General features: G+C 45.5%; 1 protein-coding gene across 1 annotated transcript in view; it reads left to right on the top strand.

Moving 5' to 3' along the window:
* Positions 1–8716: 8716 nt before the first annotated feature.
* Positions 8717–27835, top strand: part of Cnn3 (calponin 3) — a 30143-nt gene continuing 11024 nt past the window's right edge. Inside the window, exon 1 of the mRNA XM_008833673.3 lies at positions 8717–9026. Coding sequence (XP_008831895.1) covers positions 8970–9026 — 57 coding nt within the window. The 5' untranslated portion in view covers positions 8717–8969. The remainder of the gene's footprint in view (positions 9027–27835) is intronic.

Raw genomic sequence — 27835 nt, 5'->3', positions numbered from 1 at the left:
ACATGGGCAATTCATAAACCTTTTAAATTGCACATTTAAAGATATTTTAAAATTACACACAATTTAGTAGCATGGTGAGACCTAATACTGTCCTGTTCTGTGCCCCCCAGCACCTAATTTTTCCCGTTGTCCAGAGTATCCACACTGAATATGCTACCTGCCTGTCAGTCACTATCAAGCTTGGTTATCAGATCAACTACAATATCACAAAGCTTGTGTTCAAGGAATCGTTATTTTACTTCAGAATAACAAGATTAATGCCAGCAATGTTGATATGCCAAAGAGAAGGTGTAAAGTGCTTCCTTTAAAGAGTTGTTTTTACTACTTTTTTTAAAGTCTTTTTATTTATTATTTTTATTTTATGTGTATGCCTGTATTGCCTACATGTAGGTAAGTGCATCCATGTCATGCAGTGCTGACGGAGGTCAGAAGAGGCTGTTGGATCCCTGGGACTGGAGTTATGGACAGTTGTTAGCTGCCATGGGGGTGCTGGGATTCGAACCCAGGTCTTCTACAAGAATAGTGTCCTTAACTGCTGAGCCATCTCTAATTATGTGTATGTATATGTGTCTCATTGTAGGTATATGCACATGCATGCAGATGCTTAAGGAGGCCAGAGGTGTCAGATTCCCCTGGGGCTGGAGTTACAGATGGTTGTAAGCTGCCTGATGTGGGTACTAAGAACCCAACTTAGGGCGTCTAGGAGAGCACTATGTGCTCTAAATCACTGAGCCATCTCTCCAGTCCCATATTAACTACTTTTCTATTGCTGTGATAAAACACCATGACTGCAACTTACAGAAGGAAGTGTTTATTTGGCATACGGTTCCAGAGGGTAAAAGTCCATCATGGAGGGGAGGCATGGTGGCAGAGGTGGCTGGAGCAGAAGGCTGAATGCTCACATCTTCATGCACTCACAGGAAGCAGAGAGAGACAGACTGGAAGTGGGAAGTGGCTTTGTTCCCCACTGAGGCACTTCCTCCAGCATCACCATACCTCCTAAAGGTTCCATGACCCTCTTCAACCAGTTGCTGAACAGGGGACAAAGTGTCCAAATACTTGAAGCCTATGGGAGACATACATTCAAACCACCACAAGCCTCAAGTGCTTCCTTTAATATCATCTCACATCATCATGAGCAGGGTGACTGCAGCACAGGGTAGACTGTATTCAGTCATACTGCTTTACTACTATTTGTTGTCATTCTCTTACTGTACCTTTGGGGGCTGGAGAGATGGCTCAGTGGTTAAGAGCACTGGCTGCACCCACATGGCAGCTAACAACCATCCGTAACTCCAGTTCCAGGGGCTCCAACACCCTCTTCTGACCTCCATGGGCACTGCACAACACAGGTGCACTCACATACATGCAAGCATTGCACTCATACACAGAAAATAAAAAATAAAATATTTTTTAAGAATCAAACTTTGTCATAGATAACCATATGTAAGAAAAAACCAGTATATTTAGGGTTTAGTACTATACTGAGTTTTAGGCAGCCCATAAGGGTCTTGGAATCTATCCAAGGGGCATTAGATAGATTTCTATACCAATGGTATCACTCTGAGTAAGTGACGAGCATTTTTCATGAAGATAAAATGCAGTACAAGGGGGCAGGAGGAGGTCTTAGATTTCAACCAGGAATGGTGTCTTATGCCTGCAATCCTAGCACTTTCACTGGGAAGTTTAGACATCAGAACCACAATCAGTTTGAGGCCAGATTGGTCTACAGAGAGCAGCTCTGCCTCACAACAATAACGCCTGCAGGACTGGAGAGATGGCTCAGCAGTTAAAAGCACTGGATGCTCTTGAGAGGACCCAGGTTTGATTCCCAGAACCCATATGGCAGCTAACAACCATCCATAACTCCAGTTCCAGGGGATCTGATGCTCTTTTCTGACCTTTGTGAACAATGCAGGACACAGGTACACTTACAAACATGCAGGCAATACACTCACACACATTAAAAAAAAAAAAAAGAAATAGTAAAAAAAACAAAAAAAAAATCGACAACCTTAAAATCAACAAAACACCCCACCACCATCACCACAACACACACACAAAAGTGATTTCAAATTGCTTCCAGGTAACTGAACACGTAGGGTCCCTACAGGACGAGGAATCTAGAGGGACTGGGAACCCTGTGCCCTTCTCACTTGGTTGTTCATCTTCTAGGAAAATCAATTTCACATGAAGCTGATCCCTGAATAAAGTGATTATTATAAGAAAAAGGGTAGCTGGGTATGGTGGCCCATACATGTAATCCTAGCACTAGGGAGACTGAGGCAGGAGGATTGCTGCGAGTTAGAGACCAGATTGGACAACATGAGGACCTTGTCTCAAAAAAAGAGGAACATTTTTATCACATATTCCAAAAACATCCCCTGCAAAAAAATTATTTAGATGTAACAGGGATTTGGGAAGTAAGTTTTTTGAGAAATTATCCTATAACAGGCCTCGTTTCAAACCCCAGTTGCACTGCACCATCTTGTAACATAACTTTGGCAAGTTGTGTATCTTTCCTCACGTAATCTGTTTCTGATAGTAAAGTAGGTAGGCCTAGGTAACGTTCATCACTACAGGACTGGGTGAGTGATACCTGTGGGGCAACTATGCAATTTTTGTTTTTGAGACAGTCTCACTATATAGCCCTGGATGGCCTGGAACTGGCTACATAGACCAGGCTAGCCTCACAGAGATCTGCCAGCCCCTGGCTCCCAAGTACTGGGATTAAAGGCGTGCACCATCACACCCTGCTGTGATTGTGTAATTTGTCATCTCAACAGGAATACTTTCTAGAGTGAAGTAGCACACTATCAAAGGTTTTGTCAGGACTACCCAAGATTCAGAATGATGCCATTATCTGTTGCTGTTTTGTTTTGAAACAAAGTCTCACTATGTATTCCAGGCTGGCTTTGAACTTGCCATCCTCCTGCCTCAGCCTCCATAGTGATAGGATTACAAGTGTGTAATACATGCTCAGCTTCAAATGTAGTAGCCATAATGCTCTTTCAGTTTCAAAATGTCCCTATCTGGGTGATAAATTATGATCTCGCTGGCTACCTCTAAGCACAGGTTAGCTGCTTAAAACTTACTCTCACTCGGGATGTGGTGGTACTTTGGGAAGCAAAGGCTGGTGGATCTCTGTGAGATCAAGGCCAGCCTGGTCCACATAGTGACTTCCAGGCAGGCTGGAACTAGGGAGAACCTGTCAAAAAAACAAACAAACTCTCTTAGTCTCTGAAGTGTTTAGACTCTCCTGTGTTTTGAGACAGCTGACTGACCCATTCAGTTCCTTCATAGTTCTTTATAATTCTCTGGGATTTACAGGGTTGAATGTGTCCCTCTAAAGTTCATGTGTTAAGCCCCAAATTTATACATTAACTGTATTTTGGAGGTGTGACCTTTAGGAGATAATTAGAACTAGATAAAGTCACGAGGGTGAGGTCCCCATGGCATTAGTGGCTTTGAAAGAAGAGAATCTGGAGCTGACTCACCTGCTCTGCCTTGCCATACTGTATAGCAAGAAGACCCTCAGAAGATGTTGATACCCGCACCATGCTCTTGGACTTCCAGCTTCTTAAGCTGTGAACTAAATAAACCTCTATTCTTCATAAATTGCTTTTTTAAAGGTGTAGTATAATCCCCCAAACATTAGTTACTATCATCCTGGTGACATCTGCATCTATGAAAGAATACACTCTCTCTCTCTCTCTCTGTATGTATGTATGTATGTAGAGGTCAGAGGACAACAAACTTGGCAGTTCTTTAGGTCTCATGTATTTTGTTGTTTGAGACAGGGTCTTTCATTGGCTTAGAGCACACTGATTTGGCTAGGCTAACTGACCAGTGAGCCCTAGGGACCTATCTGTCTCCTCTCCAGTGTGGGGATTACAAGCATACCACCTCTTTTTTGCATGGATTCTGGGGATCAAACTCAGATCCCTGTGCTTTCAAGGCAACTACTTTACCAACTGAGCTATCTTCCCAGCCTGAAGGAATACTTTATTTACTATTTTTAAGATTTATTATTTTTTTAAATGTGTATATGTGTATGTGGGTGTGTGTGTGCATGTGAGTCGGTATGTGCATGTGAGTGCAGGTGCCCCTGGAGTTCAGAAGAGGGCACTGGATCCCCTGAAACAAGAGTTACAGGTGGTTATGGGGGGACTAATGTGGGGGCTGGAAATTGAATTTGGGTTGTCTCCCTGTAGTCCTAGCTAGCCTGGAACTCTCTATGTGGACCAGACTGGTCTCAAATTCACAGAGATTCGCCTGCCTCTGCCTCCTGAGTGCTGGGATTAAAGGCATGTCCCATTTCCCCCACCCCACCCCGTGAAAAGAATTCTTTCTTTAAAAAAAAAATTACTCTTTTACAATTCTCCAGCTCCTGCTTTCAATTAATGAGTGTTCTAGTCTGCTTCTCTATTGCTATGATAAAACACTCTGACCAAACCCAACTTGGGGAGGAAAGGGTTTATTGCATATTACATTTCAGTGACTGTCCATCTTTGAGGGAAGTCAGGCAGGAACTCCTGTCAGGAACCTGGAGGTAGGAACTGAAGCAGGAACCTTGGAGGAATGCTGCTTACTGGCTTGCTCCTCTGGCTTGTTCAGCTCCCTTTCTAACACAGTGCAGACCCACAGATGCACTGGCCACTGCAGGCTGATTCCTCCAATATCAATTAAGAAAATCCTCCATAAACATGGCCACAGGCCCTTCCAATGGAGGAAATTCCTCAGTGGAGGGTCCCTTTTCCCAGGTGTGTCAAGTTGACAAATGAAACTATCCAGTACAATGGTGTATTAGCCAGGGTTCTCTAAAGAAACAGAACCAGTAGAATGAATATGTATAAAGATTTATCAGCTTAGCTCACAGGATAGAGTCTGAGTAGTCCAACAATGGCTGCACCACACTGGAGAGGCTGAGAATCCGTAGTCACTCAGTCCACAAGGCTGGATGTCTCAGTAGTCCCAGTCTGGTGCTGAAGGTCTGACGAATTCCAAAACATCAGCTAGTCTTCAGTCTACAGCAGCAAGATGAACTCACCAGCAAGAGAGAAGGCAAGCAGCAAGAAGCATGGCGTTCGCCTCTGCCTTGGTCTTTTATACCGGCTGCCATCAGAAGGTAACGCCCACATTTAGGGTGTGTCTTCCGGCTTTAGGTGATCCAATCAAGAAGAGCTCTTTCATTTCAGTTAATCCCAGATCCAGTCAAGTTGACACCCAGGATTAGCCATCACAAATGGGGAACTGGAAAATTGGAGTCGCACTGTTTAGGAGCATTCACTTTAATTCAAAGTATTCTTCATATTAAAAGAAAGAAAACTTCCAGTGATAAAAATAGTTAAGATCATTGGGACCCTCTGTGGTGACATACTCTCTTGTTAGAACTTCAGGATTTTCTGAATTTATCAGGACCAATAAAAATGTCAGAGGACAATCTCTGGACAATGTGGGTTCTGGAATTGAGCTCAGGTTGTCAGGGTTACAAGGCAAGAACCTTTACTCATTGATCCACCTCACTGGCCCTCAAGAACATTTTGCTGAGTGAAAGAAAACTCAGGGTTGGTAGCTGCATCCATTTTCTGGTTGTGATATGTTTTATGGAGGAGGTGAATGTGCATGTACATCAAACTGCACTTATGTGTTTGTGGTATGCCAGTTATGTCTCAATAACACTGTTAACAATTATCCTCAATTTTTCAAATTTCATTTTATTTGTTGTGTGTGTGGGGCTGCAGGTGTGCCATATCATGCCATGGAAGTCAGAAAGCAACTTCTTAGAGTGGTTTTCAACTTCCTTTATGTGATGTGGGTCCTGGGAATCAGACTTGGGTCATTAGGCTACGCAGCAGGCACCTTTACCCACAGAGTCACTTCACTGGCCCAGTTATCTCCAATTTAAAAACAAATTCACATCTCACTCTTTTCTCTCTCCATTTTTATTTGTGTGGGTGTATAAGTGTGTGTACATGTGTGCGCAGATACTCAACTTTTAGAGGACAAATGGGCATTGGATCCCTTGAAGGTGGAGTTACAGGTGTGTTGTGAGCCATCTGATTTGGAGGTGCTGGGATCCGAACTCCTGTCATCATGATTGAGCAGCAAGCACTCTTAACTGCTGAGCTATTTTTCCAGTCCCCACATTATTTTCCTACAATTCTTCCTCCTTCTTCTTCCTCCTCCTCTTCCTCCTCCCCCTCCACCTCCTCCTCTTCCTCCTCCCCTCAACTTGGGAACAGCCAGGAACCCTCTTCCTTAGAGGCTGAATTCATTTTTCTTCTTTTTATTTCTCTTCCTCCTCCTCCTCCTCCTCCTCCTCCTCCTCTTCTTCTTGAGACAAGTCTTACTATGTAGCTCTAGCTGGCCTGGAACTCACAGAAATCTGCCTGCCTCTACCTCCTAAGTGCTGGGATTAAAGGCATGCACCACCAACGCCTGGCTCCATATCATTCTCTTTTTAAAAAATTACATTTATTTATTATTTATTTCTCTGTGTGTGTATTATGTGAGCAGGTTCACCATAGCATGTGTGTGCATAGAAGTCAAAAGGCACCTTGTAGGAGTCAGTTTTCTCCTACCATGTGGGTCCTGGGGATAGAGCTCAGATCATCTGGCTTGGCAGCAAGTGCCTTTACCTGTTGAGCCATCTCACCAGGCTCTACACTTCATTCTTAAGCACAGCATTACTATTCCTAACTGTGAATTAAATTAGGGGGTGGAATTTAGGTGCACTGAGACATCTGATAGGACCAACATTACTTTAAGTTTTAGTGACAAGAGAGAACTTAAAGTACTGTGAGGGGAATAATAGTTAACTAAACAAATGCAACAGATGTTGGTGTTCATTTTAAAGTTGTGCAAGGGAACAGGAGTGTTAAGTCCCATAGTTGTGTGATCACATCCATTGTCCATCTGCAGTATGTTTTTATACTCCAAATCTTTAAAACTCTGTAATCCTTAAAAATAACTCTTGCCAAACAATAAAATCCATGCTTTTCATGACAGAACTGAACACGATTCATTCTATAAAGAATGACTTTAAGAGATTAAAATGGTACTGATGGTGATTTCCATCTCAACCTTGGTTGACCGGAAGCTGTGTGATTTAGGTTGCTATTGAACAGCTTGGGGCTGTGATTTTTGACTTCAAATCTAGCTGCCAGGTCTCACAAGCACTGTTTCTGAAAAGTGGGTGAGGTCATGTGGATGACACAACACCACTGTCACACAACTGGAAAAACAGCCCCATCTGCTTGTCCCATATCAGGTCAATTGTGTCATCTTTGAGTGGGAAGAATGCCCTAATTATCCTCACTACCTTCAGACCCAGTTAGCAAATCATTGATGTCATTCTACAGTCCTGCCTATTTTGCCACTCCCCAGTGCTACCTCCTTGAGTTACTGACATATTCTTGCAAAGTTAATAGAAGTTTTGGCCTTTTCTTTGAAGCAAAGTCTCATTCAGTAGCCCAGGCTGATCTCCCAACTCGTGGCAATCCTCCTGCCTCTGCCTCCCTAGTGCTGGGTTGCAGGCAAGAGCCATGACTACTCCATTTCCTTTTCAAGCTGCTTTCTCTCTTCTAGAATGGTTCAACTTTGGTGAGCTGTTTGGGATCCTCTTTTCATGTATTTTGCCACCCCTGGTTCTGAGGCCTTTTCTGACACATCAGCTTATACCTGGGAAACAAAACTCTTATTTAGGACTCAGAGGACTGAAACCAGTCCTAAGCGTGCACAGAACACCAAGACAAGAAATGACGCTCTGGAGGTGGGGACCTTGGAGCGTTATAATTAGGGATCTCTGAGTTGCAGCTTTTTCTGAAGACAGAGTCCAGGCCAGTCCCGCGGACACAGGCAGGGGTGGGTGTTCTATTCTTAAGTTCCTCCATCTCAGTTTGACTTGGAGATCAGATGAAGGGGCAGGAAAGAATACAAGGAGTCCCGATTCAAAGAGATCTCTGATTAAAAACAAACAAAAATCAGGTAGACGCCTCATTCAGGGAAGTCCTCGAATTAAAAACAAACGAACAAACCCCAAACTAGGGGAGTAACAGCCACCTGGACTTCGGAGCTGGTTGAACTCCCGGGAAAGGACCTGAAATGCGGCAGGCTTTGCTACAGCACTTTCCCAATTTCTTCCGCATCGCATTTCAAGTTTACACAGAGTGAGCACGAATTTGGCACAGAACCTTGACCGTTCCGGGTGCAGCACCCAGGCAGCTGCGAGGGGAGGGAGGGCAGGGCAGGTGTTGGTGGCTCGGTGGCCGGCCTCCCAGTCCCGGCACGTGGGCCACTCCCGGGCTTCCCGGCGCTGCATCTGGGCGCAATGGACCCGGGATCCGGGAGGAGGCAGATGCAGCGGCCGGTCGGCCAGTCCAGGGGAAGCCTCCCGTCCCCTCTACCGGCCCTGAGCGCCGCGGCGGAAGCCAGGGAGTTGACGGGGACCACGGCTGGGAGGCCCCCCAAGCGCCCGGGAGGGGCGGCCGCAGCCTTGGGGCGGGCCGGGAGGAGGGGCGCGGCGCTGCGGGCCTGGGTGGCGTGAGGGCGGGGACCGAGGCCGGGACCCCGCGGGGAGGGAGCGCCGCGCTCGCCGCGCTGCCATTGGCCGCGCCGCCCCGGAGCCCGGGAGGCGGGAGCAGGCGGGCCTCCATTGGTCGGGCTCGCCGGCCAATCCCGGGAGGCAGGGGGACCAGGCAGGGGGCAGAGCGTGCGGAGCCGCGGTGCGGGCAGCCAGCGAGCCAGCCGGCGCCACTCCGCAGCTACCCCGAGGCTCCGCGGGACCGAGTCCGAGCGCGTCTCCGAGGCATCGCCCTCAGCCAGCCGCCGCGTCCCGGCGTCTCCGGCACAGCGCAGAGGAGGCACTCGAGCATCTTCCGCGCGGCCTCTGCTGGGGCCAGGAGCGGGGACGCCGACAGCGACAGACCCCGGAGTCCAGCCAGTCCGGTCCGGCCGTCGGAACCGCCATGACCCACTTCAACAAGGGCCCTTCCTACGGGCTGTCCGCCGAGGTCAAGAACAAGGTACGCGCGGGGGTCGGGCTCGGGGAGGCTGAGGGCGGCCCTCCCGCCCCGACGGCGCCGGGCCAAACCATCCCGGGACCCCCGGGCTTGGCCGAGAGGGGCCGTCGAGGCTGCGGAAGAGCCGTGCGCGTCCTGGCTGGCGGCGCCCGCTGCGAGCGCTGGCCTTGGCTTTGTTCCCGCGCCCCGGCCCCGGCGGGCGCTGTGGGTTCCCAGGCGTCTGGAGTCCCGCAGCCTCCGGGGGCCGTTCTGTGGCTGTAGGACGTTCCCCTCCGGGAAGGGGGCGCTCCTCTCTGGTCCTTGGCCCTTAGGCGGGGCCTGGCCTGGCTGCGGGGACACCGACGGTAGCCGCCCCCGCCATCCGCCAGGCCCTGCCTGTGGTGGGACCCTGCGTCTCCTCTCACCCCGACCCCCTCCTCCTTGGAGCCAAGGGAGGAGGTTACGTGGCCAAACCGGCCCCTCATTGTTCCTCGCCTCCCCCGGGGGGAGGGGACGCTGAGTGTCTCGCCGACCCCAGGGACCCGCGAGCCGAACCGGAGCCCGTCGGTGGTGCCTGGATGCAGATCGCTGCTTGTGCCGGGAAACCCAGACAAAGCCAGAGCGCGCCGCTCTCGCAGCGGTACCAGCTGCAGATTGCGGACTAAAAAAAAAAAAAAATCCTGAGAAGTTTGGAGCACGTTGGATTGTTAGGCCACCTTTGCAGGGTCACTTTTTTTGTTCAGGGTTTATTTGCTGAGCCGGGTTGTATTTTGGGAGTGATGGGAATTTGGTGACGCTCAGCTTTGCTGAGTACTTAGCTTAAGAATGCAGCCGGGTTTATCTTTGGGACTTTTGGGCTGGGAAAGGGATGAGAGGCGTCCCCCTCCTCAAATCCTCTCCTTCCTCCCCGCTTGCATTCCAAGCCCATGACATCAGGGGTTTCTGGTGGGGGGGTGGGGGGGGGAGACCAGCCAATCGGCGTGGAACTGCGCACAGACCGTTCATTGTCTCCTTTCTGCTGTTCCGGCCAAAGCGCCACAAAGGAGGGCTGCTGTGCCTTAATTCCCATTAACCTCCCGGGAGCCGAGCATGTCAGGATTGTCACCGCGCTGTCCCACCGCTGGGAGAATACACTGGCATTGTCAGAACTGTTAACACCCGGAGCTGGGGGTGTCCGGGCTGTGAAGGGAATTACGTAGAAGTAATGGGGCGCACCGTTGTCAAACCCCAGCGAGGAGAAAGTTGGGGGCTCGTCTCTCCCGCTGTTGTGACCGTGTGCATCCCACTGTAATTCAGCTAATAGATTCTGCTCAATCTCTGAAGCAAGGGATTGGTTTTCGTCTGTTTCTAAAATCGGAATCTTTGTGTCTTTTACTTTTTCAAATGTTCTGCCCCTATCAGAGTTTCTTAGAGAGGCAGAAAAGTTTGTATTGGCAGTAGAACCCAAACCAAAGGAAAGCTTTGTTGCAAAAGTAGACTTTTCAAGGTTTACACCCCAAGGTTTAGGAAACTGAGGACACTGGCATGTGGGAACTGGGTGTCTTGCGCCCTGGCCGGGAAACGTAATTCCCCGTGACTCTCTCCTTTGGCGTCCGTGGAGCCTCTTTCCCTTGCATTGTAAATGAGGTACTGGTGACTTTGGCAGCCCTTCAAGTGATTGACTTTTCCTGGTTGTTAATATCCAAGCTGGTTTTCTTTTTGCTGACTGATGTAATAGCTTCTGCCCTTCTTCTGAGCCAAGAACCCCAGGAAATGCAGAGAACTCAGGCTGAATCACTATCACTGTAAATGTCTGAAACAGTAAAAGCTCAGTGTTCAGAACCTTTGGAAAGTTATAAAAGGCTGTGAGGCTTAAGCACCAAGCCCATTAAAAAAATAACCCCCTTCATTTATGTGGGGCTGCCACACAGGACCCTTTTCATAGAAGTCTTTTGATCTTAGCAGAGCCCTGTGAGGTGGGGAGGACCACTGGGATGGCTCAGCATCCTTATTTGATTAGGATGTTGAAGCTCAGAATGGGTGTGATTGGCCCAGGGTCCCAGGAGGAAGTTGGAGTATTCTAAGAATTTCAACTAGCAGTGTCTTAGTTTAGTAAAGTACATAGACATGTTCGACCAGAGGATACTTTTGTCTGGTCCTGCCCTATTTTTGTCATCCACCTGCCCCTTCTTGACATTGTGATTATTCCTGTAATGTTTATCATCTGTTCTGGGCTTGGAAAGCAAATAAATTCTCATGCTTGTGTGAGATGCTGAATTTTGACTGAGAGTGTAGGGCTGTTAGATAAAGAGTGGATATATGGAAACATGAACTTTTAGTGTTACTGTGGATACTTTTTTTTCTCTGCTTTTCCTTTATTGTGTAACAAGTTGATTAAATATCAGAATTTTGTTTCTTTAAAACCTCATTTAATGTTTTTGGGAGGCAGTGTGGAATAGACTTGAGGCAAACAGATGTGAGGTCTAGCCCCCCCCGCCCCAATCATGTGGGAAATTCCTTTTGCATCTGTGGGATTCCTGGTCTGTGAAATGGAGGAAATACTAATTACCCCTGAAATACTGCCTTGTGGAGGTGTGCCTGCTTATACTGTTGCTCAATGACTATATTGTAGCTATTAACTCAGTAAGGGGGATTTGGTATTATATTTCTCAGATTTGTATGGCCCTTGCCTCTTAAGTATTGGGTTTGTCTTAGTAAGCCTTTGATCTTATATTTTAGTGGCGAAAGCAGTTCTTCACTGAATTGAAGCACCCTTTGATATTGAATACTTTCAATCAGTAAAATTTCAGGGAAAAAAAAATCTTTGAACTTAAACATTTATTTGCTGAGATGCTAATACATAGCAGACTTTTTTTTTTTTTTTAATGGGGCAAGAAAATGTTCAAACCTGCATAGACGTCTTCAGTTTGCAATATAAACAGTCTTTTTACTTTTTTGGGACAAGTTCTCCTGGAGCCCAGGTTGATTTAGCATTCACTATATAGACAACAATGACCTTGAACTCCTGATCTGCTTCCACCTCCCAGCTGAATGCTGGGATTACAGGTACACCTGCCTCCTGGCTTCTTTTTAAATAACAACACAAGGATGGTTAACTGTAATCTACATAGAATCATAATGGGGCCAGGGAAAAGGGTTTAGACCCTTCTGGGGAGGATAGAAACCCTCATCAGTGATAGTGTCCTGTGTGGATCACACAGGTTGACTCAGACTCTTGAATGCATGTGGAGACCAAAAGGAAACAGCTTTGTGCTTACTTAGCTATGAAGAAGTAAATAACAGTTCCTTGAAGGAAAGCACAGCATTTCCTGGTAGTTGGCTCTAAACAAAACACTGGAGTCTGTCTGTAAAGGTGGTTTGGGGACCTCACAGCTGGCATGTGGAGGAATAAATGGCATGGGAAGGGTGCAGTAGAGGAAAGGAATGGGCTTACCTCGGTGTGTCTTCATGGTGGAGGCTAATTACGTTTTAAGAATGCCACTGGAACGTGCTCGCACAGTCTTGTTTTCTCAGAAAGGCTGAATTGAGTATGCTAGCTGCTTGTAGAATCTGATTGGTTACACGATGGTATTCCCAAGCAGCTAAAAGCCACTTTGGAAGATTACTAAAATTTTAAGTCCTTGCAGCTGTCTTCTCCCTTGCCCTTTGAACAAGCAGCTGCTCTTGAGGGTGCCCTGGAGCAGAGTAATCCCCCAGGTGAGTCTAGCTAATGGTCCCTTAAACCAGGCTTGGTGGGCACGCCTTTAATCCCAGACACAGACAGGCATATCCCTGTGAGTTTGAGGCCAGCCTGGTCTACATATCAAGTTTCGGGCCAACTAGGACTACATAGTGAGATCTTAGCTAAAAAAAATCTTACTCTGTCTCTTTCCATCAGAGATAAGAGTCTGTCTTATTCATGAATATGTCTCAAGCTCTGTCTTTTAGGTGTGGTTTGGAGCATAACATAATAGGAGTGTCTGTGTAACTAAATGAAGCCTTATAAGAAATGAAAACAGTTGGATGTGATGGCAGAGATCCCACAGCTGGATCTCTGTGATAGAGGCCAGCCTGGTCTACATAGAGAGTTCCAGGCCAGCTGGGGCTACAGGGAGACCCTGTCTCAAAAACAAAGAAACAAACCAAAACTAAATATAAACAAAAAAGAAATGGGAATCCATCTTGCAAGTTGCTATGTAAGTAAATATTTATTGATTTAATGAATTTGTCCATCAGAAACAGATTTTGATCTCTCTAAAATCTGGAGATTAACCCTACTAAAGCAGTCTATAGAAGAGAATTCTATTGTGTAAGAATGATGCTTTTGAAGGTCTTGGATGGTTTTTATAGCCTTAAAAAAAAACACTTGTTTTATTTATTCATATTACATTGAAAACTTACCACTAAGATAATTCCCTCTTTGCTCCTGATTCTGGGATTATCTTTTAGGGGGAAAGAAAAATCTCTTTCTTAGAGAGAAATGGTAGAGGTCCCTTCTGAAAAGCCTGGTCTAATGCTTTATCTCCCAGAGGTGACAGAAGTGACCACTGGGCCAGGTCAGGGCCTTTGATGTGGGTAGGGACTAGTTATTGAGGTTTGTCTGCTAGTTTGTTTTCTTTTGTCCTCCCTGTCCTATCCCAAACATAGAAAGAAGTATCCTGGCAGCACTAAGGTGAGGTACCAAGCCTACCAGACGTCCCTTATCATACTTACTCTCCCATGGCCTACCCTCTTAAGCCTTGAAGAAAATTCCACTGTCTCCTCTACTGACAGTTTTAGATTTCAGAATCCACTAAACAGTGAAGACATTGTTGGTACTACCAATAACCAGAGATAACACATGAGGTTTTTTTTTCCCCCCTGTATGCCTGTTTCCCTTCCAAATTAGGACAGAATTAATGAGTGTTTTTTTTTCTCTGCCTTCTTACTGTAAATCATGAGCTATGATGATTAATATTATTTGTGACTTTTTTTTTTCCTTCCAGAGTACAACTGGGATGAAACTGGTTTTTCAAACCTGTTGTTCCCACTCTACCCCCCACCCCCTTTCTAAAAAAAAACTTTTTGAGGCAGAGTCTCCTGTAGCCCCAGCTGTTCTGGCTCAATGGGAGACCAGGCTGCCCTCCATCTCACAGAGATCCGCCTGTGTCTGCCTGTGCTGAGATTAAAGGCATGCACCACATACCACACCCAGCTTCCATTGTAATCATTTTATCTTCCTTCTCAGGATGGCTGGTGATGGTGGTGGCAGAAAGCTTGTCATTAGAATTTAGGGAAAGGTCCCATGTTCTTCTTGGCCACATACTATGTGCATTGGTTCCTCATGACTCTAGGTTTAGCCATACATGAGTTCTTAACTGTTATGCCTACCTTCTTATACCCTCAAATTTTTGCTAAGGATTTTTGGAGAACAGGGGTACATCCAGGTTGTTTATGGAGATTCAGGCTTGGTGCTCATGATAAGCAATACAAACATTTCGCAAGCCATCCATGATTCCTGTCAGTGAGAAAGAGAACCAAGTGGTAAAGAATGGGGACACTGGGCTTGAATCCTGGTTCTGTAAGAGGCACTGTAGACTTTATAGAGTTTAATCTGTTTATATCTCACCTGTATCATGAAGATATAATGCCCTGTTTATAGGGTTGTTGCAAGAAATCTGAGATAGATCATTCATGTCACGTGTTCAGAATACTTCCTGGAGCCAGGAGCCTGCTTTTTATAAATGATGGCCAGTTTGTTGGCTGGTTAGGTTCTGTTCTGTCTTCTGAGCTGCTTTTGTTTGGAGATGTTGATACTGTTTCAAGGATGCTGACCATTCATTCATGAATGAGGTTCTTGGCAAATAGGGAGCAAGGACACTAAGCATCCCTACTCTGTTTCCCTTTTGCTTCAGGAATGTGATGGGCCCCTGGATCCTTGTCCAGAATCCCTTAACCCCCCTCCCCACCCCCTAGCCTAGATATCCATGCCTTTCCCTACTGAAAGCCTGGGGCCCCTGCCCATTTCTGTCCTAGTTTTCACTGTTAGGTAAAGAGGAAACATGTCCCTCTTTACCTCTGAGCCAGGACTGGGAAACTGTAGGAAGTGGGTGTGCCTTTGGGGCGGAGCATCTACCAGGGGAAAGCCAGAGAATAGGCAACAGAAATGCTGGGAAAAGAAGCCCTTTCTTTGTTTCTTCTCTCTCAGTATTCCCCAGGCCTGTCTTCCTTATCTGTGCTTCCCACCCTCCTTGCTACCTACACACAGGCTCAGCCAGTGGGTAGAATGTGGGCTTCATTGTGGCACTTTTCTCTCTCTTTCCTTTGCTTCATGTGGGAGGAAATCCACGAAAAAAAAAAAAAATTAATACCATGTGTAGCAAGTCTCTGGTACTGTTTGGTTAAGTCAGACATATGATTCTACTTTAACTGCAAAAAAGCAACAGCAATGCTGGGGTTGGAGCTCAGGGGTAGTGCACTTGCCTGGCATGCGTGAAGCCCTGGGTTCAGTCCTGACTGCATAAACCCAGCGTGGTTACACAAGCCTGTAATCCTAGCACTTGGGAGGTGGAGACAGGAGTTTAAAGCTATCCTTGGCTACATGGTGAATTTGAGATCAGCCTAGGCCATATGAGACTTTCTTTTAAAGGTGTGTGTGTGGGGGGTGTTAGGGAGATGGCTCAGTCGGTAACATTCTTGTCTGAGAACCTATAGTTTGATTCAGAACCCACAGGAAAAAAGCCAGGCATGATAGCATGCGCTTGTAATTCCAGTGCTGGGGAGGCAGAGACAGGTAGCGTAGCCTGTGCCATGAGTTCCTGGCCAGTGAGAGACCATGTCTTAGGGAAAAAAAGGTGGATAAGGTGGATGGCACTTAAGGAATGATACTTTAAGTTGTCCTTTGGCCTGTATACACACACATACACATGTCTACCCCCACCCCCCCACCAAAGAAACAAACGCAATAGCAATCATGTCATACTCCCAGTGGAGCATAAAAATATTATATGTGCATGAACCTCATACTGGGAATTTGTTGGGGGTCCCCAGCCTTTTGACGCAAAACTCCATCCCTCAGGCTGTTCTGAAGGCTGGACACATTTGCTTCTGGTTTCCCCTTGCTGTTCTGTAGAGACCTGGAGTCTATTAGAAACTCCTTGTCCCACCTCAACCCGGCTGTGTGCAACGAGATGTGGACCTTGCCATCTGGGTTTTCCTTTCTAATTTTCTTCCTCTTTTGGTGGCAAATGGTTGTGCTTTAGACACTTTGCAATTGATCTTCTAGAGCTGTCCAAAACATCCATGTGGCAAGAGGCTACTTTTCAGAGGGCCAATGGAACAGTGTTTTCAGTACAAGATATCTTTGCCAAGTATCTTCTTAGGAACTTTTGAACCATGCTGGCACTGCCCCCTGAGACTACAGATTCCCCTGGGCTGTTGGAAGCCCAGCCCCTTAGTTGGCAGTGAGCTCCAATGCATCAGTGTGACACAGTGATCACCATGGAGCAAGACTGGTGGCTGCCTTTTATTTTATTTTTATTTTAGATGGAAGCGTCTCAGTATGTTGTTTAGTCTCTGATTCATAGCCCAAGTAGTCCTCTTCCTCAGCTTTCCTCGGTGACTGGAGGTACAAGCCTGCTCCATGCTCTTAGCTTGCTACTTTGCAGTGGACCAGGAGGACTGGGTGGGGTAGGGGAACAGAGGTAGTAGAAAAGAATTTTGGGGGCAGACCTGGGTCCAGATTTCTCCTTAACATCTGGTCTGTAGGCAAGTTATCTCTCCCTTCTTCCTTGCTTATGAAAACCTCACCTCAAGTCTTTGTTTTGTTTTGTGAAATAATTGTGAAGAATGGAAACTAGGCCAAAATGTAAAAGTGAAGCAGAAAAAGTCCCCTGCACCCTCACCCTGATGACTTGTATAACTCTGAATGCTACGCAGATGTTCCAAAATTCAATTATAGTGTGTTGTATGGATTTCCATGATTTGCTCACTGCTTCCCTACTGGTGGATGTTTTCTTTAAAGGTGGTAGTATGAAAAGGTGTGGAGCTTTGGAATCATCATTTAAGTTTATATTAAGTACTATGTAATTGTTCTTAACAAAAAGTTTATACTTTAACCAATGGTATGAAACAAGAGGAAAGTCACCCTAATGTCTTAAAAAACATCAAAAACTGAAATCCAGGTATAGTGGCACATACTTACAATCTCAGCACTTGTGAGGTAGAGGCAGGAGGATCAGGAATTCAAGCCCATCCACAGCTATGTTGTAAGTTCTACTGGGGTATCTAAGACCTTGTCTTAAAACACCAGACAATTGGGGGTGGAGAGATGGCTCAGTGGTTACGAACACTTGCAGCACAATGGTGAGGATTGGTGTTTGGATTTCAGCACCCACGGCCCCCAGGTTCAGGGAGGGACCTTGCCTCAAAGGTATAGGTGAAGATTGATAGAGGAGGATATGCACATTCTCTTTGGCCTCTGTGCCTACACACACACACACACACACACACACACACACACACACTCACACACTCACACGCATGGTTCAAATCTCTTGCTTTAGTTCTTTATTACTACCCCATGAGTCACTATTATCTGTGGTTCCTGTTCCACTACTTAACCTACCAGACTTGGGGACCTGGTAGTATGGTGGGGTGGTCTCTCCTGAGTGCTGGGATTAAAGGCGTGTACCACCACACCTGGCTTATAAAACATTTTTTTAAATTTTATTTATTATTTTTATTTTATGTGTGTGAGGGTATTGCCTGCATGTATGTAAGTGCACCCGTGTCGTGCAATGCCTGTGGAGGACAGAAGAGGCTGTCCCCTGGAACTGGAGTTACAGACAGTTCTTAGCTGACATGTGGGTGCTGGGATTCCAACCTGGGTCTTCTGTAAGAACAGCCAGTGTTCTTAACCTCTGAGCCATCTCTCCAGCCCCTTGATAAGTAATTCTTAAAGTAAAAAACTTAGTATCAAAATAATCTCATATTAAAATGGCCATCAAATAGTATCAGTAGCAGGCCTTTAATTCCAGCACTTAGGAGGCAGAGGCAGGTAGACCTTTAAGATCATGGTCAGGTGGGGCTACAGAGAGACCCTCTCTAAAAGGTATCAGTTACTTGGCCCTCTAGCTCTGTGAGTCCCGCATCTGTGGAATCAACCAATCATGAACTGAAAATATTCCAAAAATGTTTGGTGTCTATTTTGAACATATACAGACCTTTTCACCTACTCCGTAAACAATACAGTACCACAACTATTTACAAAGCATTGCATTTCTATTAGATGTAGGTATCACAAGTCATTGTGTAATAGATGATTTAAAATATATGGAAGGGGGCCTGGAGATGTAGCTCTGATAGAGTGCTTGCCTAGCATGCATAAGGCTTGGGTGCCATCACTGCTTGCATAAAATGTTATGGAAGGATGTGCATAGGTTATTTGTGGATGGCATTTAAAATATTTTATCTGAAAGACCTGAGCATTGGGTATTTTGATATTTATAGTGAGGAGAAGATGTCCTGGAGCCATTTCTTCATGACTACCAAGTGTCAGCTGTTGAATCTAAAGAAGAAAGTTTTCCAGTATCTGGATAGGAGCAGCCAGCAAAGCATAGTTCTTGCAAGGTGCATGAACTGGTGCTGGTGCTGGTGCAGGTGCAGGAGGACGACTGGAAACTGGCCCTGGATTTGGCTGCTGAGCACTTACTGCTGACTTTTCAGAGATTGTCTTTAGGGGAGCACATTTCCAGGAGGTGGGAAGGAGCGAGCACTGGGTGAGGAAATGGGGAGGGCTGACAGAATGTGAGAGAGAAACAAGTCAGTGTTTGAGGCTGGCAGCAGGTCCGCTCAAAGGTTTGCTTGTTTTAGTCAATATGGGAGCAGCTTGTGTCCACTGAAGGGCCAGGAACGGAAAGGCTGGTGACTGGTGGTGGTGAGAACAGAGAGCTGGGAACCAGGGTTAGCAGGGCAGGGGAGAAAGAAGACCTTAAGACTGCTCATTTGCCAGTGGTATAGCTCTTTGTCTGTGAAATGGGGTGTCACTTTGGCTCTGACCTTGTCCTGGAACAGACAGGCAGGTTACACAGGTAGCAGGAAAGAAGGTAGTTCCAGCTGAGGCCTGTGTGTGGAGTGCACTGAGGCTCTGCAGAGCCCTGCCAAGGCTCCTCTGCTGCTTGGGCACTTGTTCTCTTAGCCTGCTCCCGCAGCCCTTGACGTAGGGGTGATGGGAAGTCACGTTTCCATGCTGGGTGATGGGAAGTTGGGTTTCCATGCTGGGTGATGGGAAGTTGGGTTTCCATGCTGGGTTCTGTGCCTTGCTGTCTGTCAGATTACCTCCAAAGACCTTCGACCTGGGACAAAACACTGATGGGCTGGGCATACAGTTCACGAGAACTTACTTTAACCTGCTCAGATGTGTCCACATATTACAACAGTCACATAAAATGTGGAGTTAGCTGCCCTTACTAACAGTACGGGGGTGTCATCGTAGGCTCCTCTCTAGTTAGCAAAGGGAGGCTGTGTTTAGTTTGACTTTTTGTGTGTGAGCCCTTCTTTGCTGTGTGTGTTGTGTTAAGAAGTTTGGACTCTGGTGTGCATGTAACCTGCATTTGTATTGGACGTGGTGGCATGCAGGTGTTTCAGCCAAAGACTTCTTTTCACACTGTCACATTAAAAGAAAAATGAATCCAAGCCTTTTAGTTAGGATCTCGTAAAACATCGCGCTTCTTCCCATGCCGTTTCACGAGGCACAAGGGAACTTTTTTTTTTAAAGGGGAAATTCCATCCTATTATTTAATGGAAACTTCATATCCTCTCATTTTCATGGAGGGAAAAAGTGGTGTTCTCTTGCACACTTAATATGTTTGCAAGGCTCTCTAGCCAGCCTGTATCCCACCTTTAAAGTTTAGTGTTTCAGATCTATAGCTGGTAGTGTTACACTATCACTCTCAAATGGACAGACTCCATTGTAATAAAGGTATTCAGAGTCTGTGATACAGATCTGGGTCCCCAACAAGAGTTCCACAGTTAGGGCTGACTGAAGTTCTGAGATTCACCTTCTACTTTGTGTGTGTGTGTGTGTCTGTCTGTCTGTCTGTCTGTCTGTGTGTTTCTGTGTGTCAGTGTGTCTTTCAGTTAAGAAGTAGGGAGCCATGTGGCTAATAGGAGCATTTGGGTGTTCTAGGGCTTTCCTTTTGGGACTGTGATGGTGAGGTGGGTTTTGTGCCTTCCTCAAGTTTTGTGCGACTCTTCCTCTGAGATGAACTTGCTGAGGACCTGGTTAGGAGGGAATCTGCTTTCCAAAGCTGCCGAAACCAGGCCTGCTGCCAGCATGCCCCCAACAGCACACCCCTGTGCTGACTTTGGCACTGCCCCTGTGCTAGCTCAAAGGTTGTTTCCAAGGCAGTTGGAGTCCTGAATCTGGACAGCAGCAGAGCTGACACCATCAGGACTGGAGATTTGCGTATCTTCCAGGGGGCTCAGGGAAATGAAAGCTGGGGAAACCTCTCTGTTGTTACCGTTTCCCCTATGGGCTTCAGCTGGGCTCTCTTTCAGTAGGATCTTTACAGATCTGTCCAGCTTACAAGTGGGCGGCCCTCCAGCAATGAGAATCTTCTCTAGGCTTTCTTGCGGTGGGGCTTCCTGCCTTTGCTTCATTGGCGTTAGCAGATACTTTCCATTCCTGTCGACTTTGTAGTTCATTTCCCTGGGATTTCTGTGTGTTTATCCAGGGTCTAAATGGGCTCCTTTTTCTGCAGGACTTTGACCTAATACTTAGGTAGTAGCTTTCCCCTCTGCTAAGCCTCTAACTCCCACCTAGGATGTGAATAGTTAATCATGGCTGCCCAGGTTCTCATAGTAGGCTGTATCTAATTGGTTGGTTGCTTGCTTGATTGAACATTCACTTATTCATTCATTTGCCGAGACACTCTGACTTCCAACTTGTGATTCTCCTGTAGACACAGGCCACCATGCTTGATTATATTTGATTTTTCTAATCTTTCATCCATCCCCATCCCCAGATTTGATCTTTCTAGAAACTGATGTCAGTTTGTCACATCCTTTTTAGAATGCATCTGTCAGACTGCATCACAATAATGGCATAGATGTAGTTTAACCTACCAGGATATGGCAGGATGATTATTCAACTTCTTATGTTTAACTTTAAAGCTCTACCTCCTATTCCAGTCAGCGTGATAACCTGGTGACGTAGATAAGGCACTTCCTGCAGACAGATTCTAGTCCTTCTTTTCTGGCAAGTGTGTTTCCCTGCTTATAAAGTAAGGTGATAACATGGTTCACATATTTCACACCTATTTCTTGTAAATAATGTTTTCATTGACCACCTCATGAGCCTGCTGTGATTCAAACAAATAAGAATTATATGATGATACAAAGATAGCATTAATTCAGCGTTAATCAGTCTACAGTGTGAGCATTGTTAATTCTAGAATCTTGGGGCAGGGTTTTAGATATATCTTGAATAATTTCTTGCACAAAATAAGATCTTTGATTCCAAGATTAATAAATATACCATATAGCTTCTAGACCGTTGACTACCACAACAGCCGTTGACTACCACAACAGCCGTTGACTACCACAACAGCCGTTGACTACCAGAACAGATCTGAGCGTGAGTTTCTCCTGCTTCATATATTCACAGCGGGGGGGCCTGGTGTTCTTCATTAACCCTGCCACCAGTTTTACTACAAATAACAAATGTGTTCCTAGCAATCCATCTAAGATTACTAGATTGGCAGATCTAGGAGCAGTGACGCCCACAGTTGCGACAGCATTCAGATACAGGTGCCTTTCCGTGACAAGATAGACCTTTAAATCTGAGGTCTTTTCTCTCCTCTATGGTAATACTATCTGTAGATGAAGAGTTACCTTTTGAGTGCCGCTGTGCACCAGGCATGAAGTTCAGGGTAGAGATGTGCGAGTGCCTGCTCTGCCTTCAAGGTAGGCCACGTGGGCAGGCGTTCTCAGGAGGGCCTTGCGTACCCTGCTGGCTGCTGGGTATCTGCTCCCCCACATGCCAAGTGCTTATACACTCTACCAGAAGCCCTCTCCCACCAGTAATAGAGGCCCTTGCTTTTGGGGGGTGGGCAGCGGGTGTGTGGAAGGAGTAGGCCTGGCTCTAGGGTCTTGATATCACTCTTTACCAAGAGAGATGTTCCTGTCCTTATTGATTGCCATTTTTGAGTCTTAGAATGTTCTGGGACTCCAACCTCCATACTCATTCTCTTTGTTTAGAGTTGAACTTTCTAAGTCTACTTTTAGCTATGTATGTTCTACATGTGAGACTCTGAGGTTGTTTTCTGGACAGGGAGGCCAAAATTGACTGTTTGCTCTGCACTTTTCCTTTGTTATGTTTATGTTAGACATTAGAACAGCTCCTTGGATATTATTGAAGCTTTAGCTTCTTGTCAGTTGTTTATGCATCAGGTCATATGGTGTCTGAATCTGCTGTGTTCCCTGAAACCTCATGTATTTTAAAGGCTTGGTTGGGAGATGGTGGGAACATTAAGAGGTGGGACTTAGTGAAAGGAAGTTACCTCACTGGGGGCTTGCCCTTAGAAGTGTACTGGATCCTAGTCCCTTCTCTTCCCTTTTGCTTCCCAGCCACCATGGGCTAAGCAATTTCCTCTATCTCTCATCCCCTACATGTTCTGCTCTACCACAGGCCCTAAGGCAATGGGACCCAAGTAACTATGGACTGAGACTTTGAGCCAAAATAAACCTTGCCTTGGGTGTTTTGATGTACCAACAGAAATCTAACACATGGTATATATCTGGGAACACCTTGATCTGAAGGTCAGCCCGACTTTGATATTTTCTTAGACTTCACTGCTGTTTACCTGCTGCCCATGTCTTTGGCCTTCGAGTATCTCTAGCAAGTTTATACCATAGAATGAGTGGATTCTGTGTTGATTCTGAGGAAGGCATGCAACCCATCCTGACATACACTAAGTGTCAAGTGATGTTCCTCTAGAATTCTCACTCATTTCCCATAGTTACTCCGTCCTTTTCATCAGCAAGCTGAAAAGAATCAGAATCTAGGATGCAACCATACTCCAAATAGGGGAGAGCTTGAGCAAAGACAAGCAGGCAGGAGCATCAAGGTAGGTGATGGGAATAGCATGGAGAAGCCCAGCATAAAAGATACTCGTCTGCTGTGGGGCTTTCTTTTTCACTGCAGACAGTAATCAGGTTGAAGGGGGTTGGCTAGTAGAAAGCTTTGTACCTCTGAGCTGCTGTAAATGGAGTGCCCTGGCTGGGCCATGCTTATCATTCCTGTACTTGAAAGGCTGGAGCAGCAGGATCTTGGCTCTAAGGTCAGCCCAGGTTACATGGCAAGTTTGGCCCAGCCAAGACCTTGTCGCAAACATAACAAGACAGCCAAATAATAAATGGGGTACATTAATTCTGGTGTATGGCAGGTGTTGGGATGGGGTCCTGTACTGGTGGAATGGGCTCCACCTTCACAGTGGTTCTCGAGGGGGGGGGGCAGAAACTGGGTTACTTCTCTTGTTGCTTTGACAAAATACCTAATGAAAGCAACTTAAGGAAGTAAGGGTTTACTGTGGCTCAGAGTTCCAGAGTACAGTCCATTATGGTGGACAGTCATGTCAGTGGGAGCTTGAGGCAGCTGGTTGCATTGCACCCATGCTCAAGAAGCAGAGGGAGATCAATGGTAGTATTAAGCCTGTGTTCTCCTTTTCGTTCAGTCTAGGGGCCCATGGAATGGTGCTGCCCACACTTGTGCCTCTTTCTGCCTCAGTTTACCTCACAGATACGCCCAGAACCTTGCTTCTAGGTGATTCTAGATCTTGTCAGGTTGACAAGATTAACTATCACAGAGACACTCCTGGAGAACAAGGTGACTAGGCTGTCACTGGAATTGGGAGCAGGATTTTGAAGTTTGACTTCAAAGTCTGTGTTCTTCAGTCTGTTGTAGCACCAGTATGAATATTAGAAAAAAACTGCAAAGATACTTACATGCTTATGGGATCCGTTGTGTGTGTGTGTGTGGGGGGTGTTAAGACAGGCAAGAAGTGTCATCTCTGCCCCAGATATCCCTGTGAGTACTGATGAAAAGAAAGGGAATTGGGCACCTTGCTATCTGAGAGCTGTTTGGTTCCTGTTTTGAGACTGTTCCTGTTTTAACACTCTTCATCGTATTCTACCTTTATTTTAAATAACTTACCTTTTGTTTTCTTGCAAATGTTTTTAACACACCTTGTTTGTGTATATGTCTTAACTGCTAAAATAAAAGCTATTGGGGAGGACCTTTGCCTTTGAACTGTGCTTCTTGGCAACTAGCAATTTCAGTGCAGGGCAGAAAGAAGGCCATAAGAAATGGTGAGAGAAGGGTCCAGGAAACACTTGGGAGATGCTGACATGAGCTCAATTTTTTGTTGTTGTTTTTAAAGCTGGATTCTTTGGGGTAATATTGGATGACCTGAGAGTCTCAAAAGCCACCAGCTTCATCAGGTTCAGGCACGACTGACATTTGAGAGCTGTCAGAAACAATAACCTGGAACTGTCTGGTTCTGGACTTTAACAGGCTCTGGGATGTACTATTACAATGCATTACTGTAAGAAAGGCGAATGGTTGGTCCCCCATATCCATGGGTCAGGTACCCCAGGATTCAGTGGACCACATCAAAAAAAATACTAGGAGAATAGTTGCATGTGTGCTAAGCATGTATAGATTTTTTTTTGTGGCTGACATCATTCCCTGAAGTCTATAATATACCAATATATACACAGCATTTCCATAGTATCAAGATGTTGTGAGTAATCCATGGATGACATGAAATACTGGGATGTGCACTGGCTATATGCAAACACTATGCTATCTTACATAAGTGACTTGAACAGCCAGGGATTTTGGTGTATGGGCAGGGGCGGGGGACAGGCCCTGGAACCAGCATCCTGGATACAGGTTTGAAAGACCACTGTTCTTTACTTTTCAGTGGATTGTGGAGTATGTGTGGGTCTAAGTGTGGCCATCAGAGAGTTCTTTTCCAGGAGTGTGAGCACTCTGCCTCACCAGGTGCATTTCCAGCCTCTTTTAGTTGAATGCTTTCTGCTTACACCAAATAGTACTAAAAAATAGCAGTGGGTTGGTTTCTAGTCAGCTGCTGAGCTGTCTTTGAAAACTTTGTCTATTGAGGAGTCAGAGTGAAACTTCTCCAAAGTCAGTGCCAAGAGTGCCTGCTTCTTAGCAACTGGAAAGGCTTTTATCTGATCTAGTGTCTCCTGCTATTAGGAAGTGCAGGCCCTCAGGGCTTGTGTTTTGAAAAGAATCTTATTCTTGTACTGTTTTATGTATGATTAACTGTAAGACAATGGGAGGTTGGAAAAATTTGGCCGAGGATAAAAGCTTACCTCAAGAAAGAGGGTAGAATTGGGGGTGGGGTGAGGAGCGACTTGTACGTCAGTTCATCTGGTGTTTCTCACCCTTGTGGTCACTTGGTCCTAATGACCTTTTTCCTGATACCTCCCAGCCCTGCCCCATTTAATACAAAGGAATGAAACTGTTGAGTAGAACTGTGTTTTGGATACCAAGTTTTTCTAAGACTTTGTTCGCTGTCCCTTGCAACCTTTATTCTGCCCCTTTGCAGACACTGTCACCCCCTGTAGAATGTGCTTGAGAAGAGCCCGTGTTCCGCATACTTCTGTAATTTAAATCTTATAAACAAATATTATTGAAGCAATCTTAAGTGAAGACTAAAGAAAATCCATCAACCAGGAAGGACTGATGTGCACTTGAGCAAAGAGTGACTCTAAATGGGTTCTCTGAGCTGTCTAGACAGAGAGCCAAAGGCTGAGCAGGTGGCAGAGACCCCACAAGAGGAAGAGGGGTTGGGAATTTAACACCGTGCCCTGAGTTTGGTCCCCAGCATTTCTGAAAATAAAATGAACAGTTGATGCCCTAGGGGCGTGGATACAGCAAGCCAAGTACTGACTGGCAGGGTGGATGGTCCACTCATCTAACACCCTGGAAGGCCTTTTGTTGCCCTTCATCTTTGTCCTTGGTTGTATTTGCAGGAGGCGGGCCCTGGCAAGTATGCATAGATACAGTTCTCCTCAGCTCCAAGGTCTCTACCTGCATTCTGATATGGAAAGGGTGGGGTTGGGGGCTCTGGTCTGGAGAACTCAGGAAGAAGAGAGGGGCTGCTGTGGATTTGAGACAGTCAGGCAGAAAGTCTGAGAAGGTAGCTTGAGAATGTCAAGAAAAATATTTTTGAAGAAGGAAAATGACGTTCATAAACAACTTGGAAGAGTGATTTTTTTTCCCCCACTATCAAATTACAGAGCAAAATTTTCTTGAGGTACTAATGAGTTGGGTATAACATCAGTTTTTAAAGTTAATTTTTAAGTTAGTGTACAAGGGAGTGGGTTTGATTGTGGTACTCTGACAGGCATGTTTAATGGTCTTTGTTCTGTTTTGTTCCCCTCCACTGCTTCTTACCTCCTCCCCTCCATCGCCCTCTGGGTAGGTCCCTCCTGCCTCTACACAGTCATGTCACCTGTGTCTACTCCCTTCTCTGTCTGCTCCCTCTCTTTAAGATCTCTTCCCCACACTCCTCATCCCTTCATTTTTATCACCACATACAAATCTGGGTTCCATTCATGAAAGAAGAGAAGATACTTGTCCTCCCAAGTCTGCCTTATTTTGCTTAACATGATTTCCAATTCTATTCATTTTTCTGTCATTTTGCTTTTTTTATATGTACCACATTCTCAATCCATTCATCTCTTTTTTTTTTTTTCCATTCATCTCTTGATGGACATCCAGACTAATTCCACATCCTGGCTAGTGTGGATAGTGTATTAATAAGCATGAATATAGAAGTATTTCCGTGTTACATTGAAGTTGTCAATTTGGTTCTATAGCCATTTATAGATTGGATGGCTTTTATCTTGATGTTTTAATTTTTTGCAATTCTTTATATATTCTGGATATTAATACCCTTGTCTGATGTGTATTTGGTAAATACCTCTTTTTTCCTTTCTGTAGACTATATCTAATATCTTTGGGGGTTGTGGGGCAGTAAAAGTTTGTTACAAGGAGGAAAATGACATTTCTTCCTCATGTTCAGGAATTAAAGCTTTTTAGGTGAAAATAGGGTACAACTTTTATTGGGCAAAGGTTGATTTTTTTAAAAAATCACTATTTTTTTATTTACTCTTTGATGATTCCACGCATATGTGCAATATGTCTTGGTCATAATTCACCCCAAACTCTGGCCAGAGGTTTTCTAATTGCTTTCAGTTCCTTGATTTTAAGAGGTAATATTGTTTAGTTGACCTCACTGTAGAAGGAACAATTTATTTGGGTTAAAAAAAAAACCTGTGCTCCTTTTAAAGGAAAACCCTAAGTCAAAACCACCACAGGATGTGACTGCGTTCCTAGTTGTAACGTCATTGTGTAGAGTCTCAAGCTTTGTCCTCAAGCTCCTCTAATTTGCTGCACTCACACTAAGTGCCCAGAGCTTCATTGCACGGCCAGTGATTAAGAGATTGAAGATTAAGGAGATTGAACCTGGTCCACCTGACTCCAGAGCTTGATTCTTCCATCTCAAGGCTCCATGATGAGAGTGATCAGCAGAGAAGATGAAAGTTCCTACTGTGATCTAATTTGTTTAGGGCAGGGCTGACATCATTTTGGGGTTTGGGATATAGTATCAGGTCTGTTGGACACATTTTGAACAAGTAAAATATAAATGTTTTTATATTTTTCTGGCTGAATAATAACCAGTCTCATTTGTTATAAAAATCATCACCAAGCTTGGTGAGATGGCTCAGCACTTGCTGCACACCTGAGTTCAATCCCAGCAACCCATGTTTAAGAGGTA

Source organism: Nannospalax galili, unplaced genomic scaffold (genome assembly GCF_000622305.1).
Source record: "Nannospalax galili isolate Female #2095 unplaced genomic scaffold, S.galili_v1.0 scaffold255, whole genome shotgun sequence".
Lineage (NCBI taxonomy): Eukaryota > Metazoa > Chordata > Mammalia > Rodentia > Spalacidae > Nannospalax > Nannospalax galili.
Note: the sequence above shows the minus strand (reverse complement) of the source record. Positions and strands in the feature narration are given on the sequence as shown.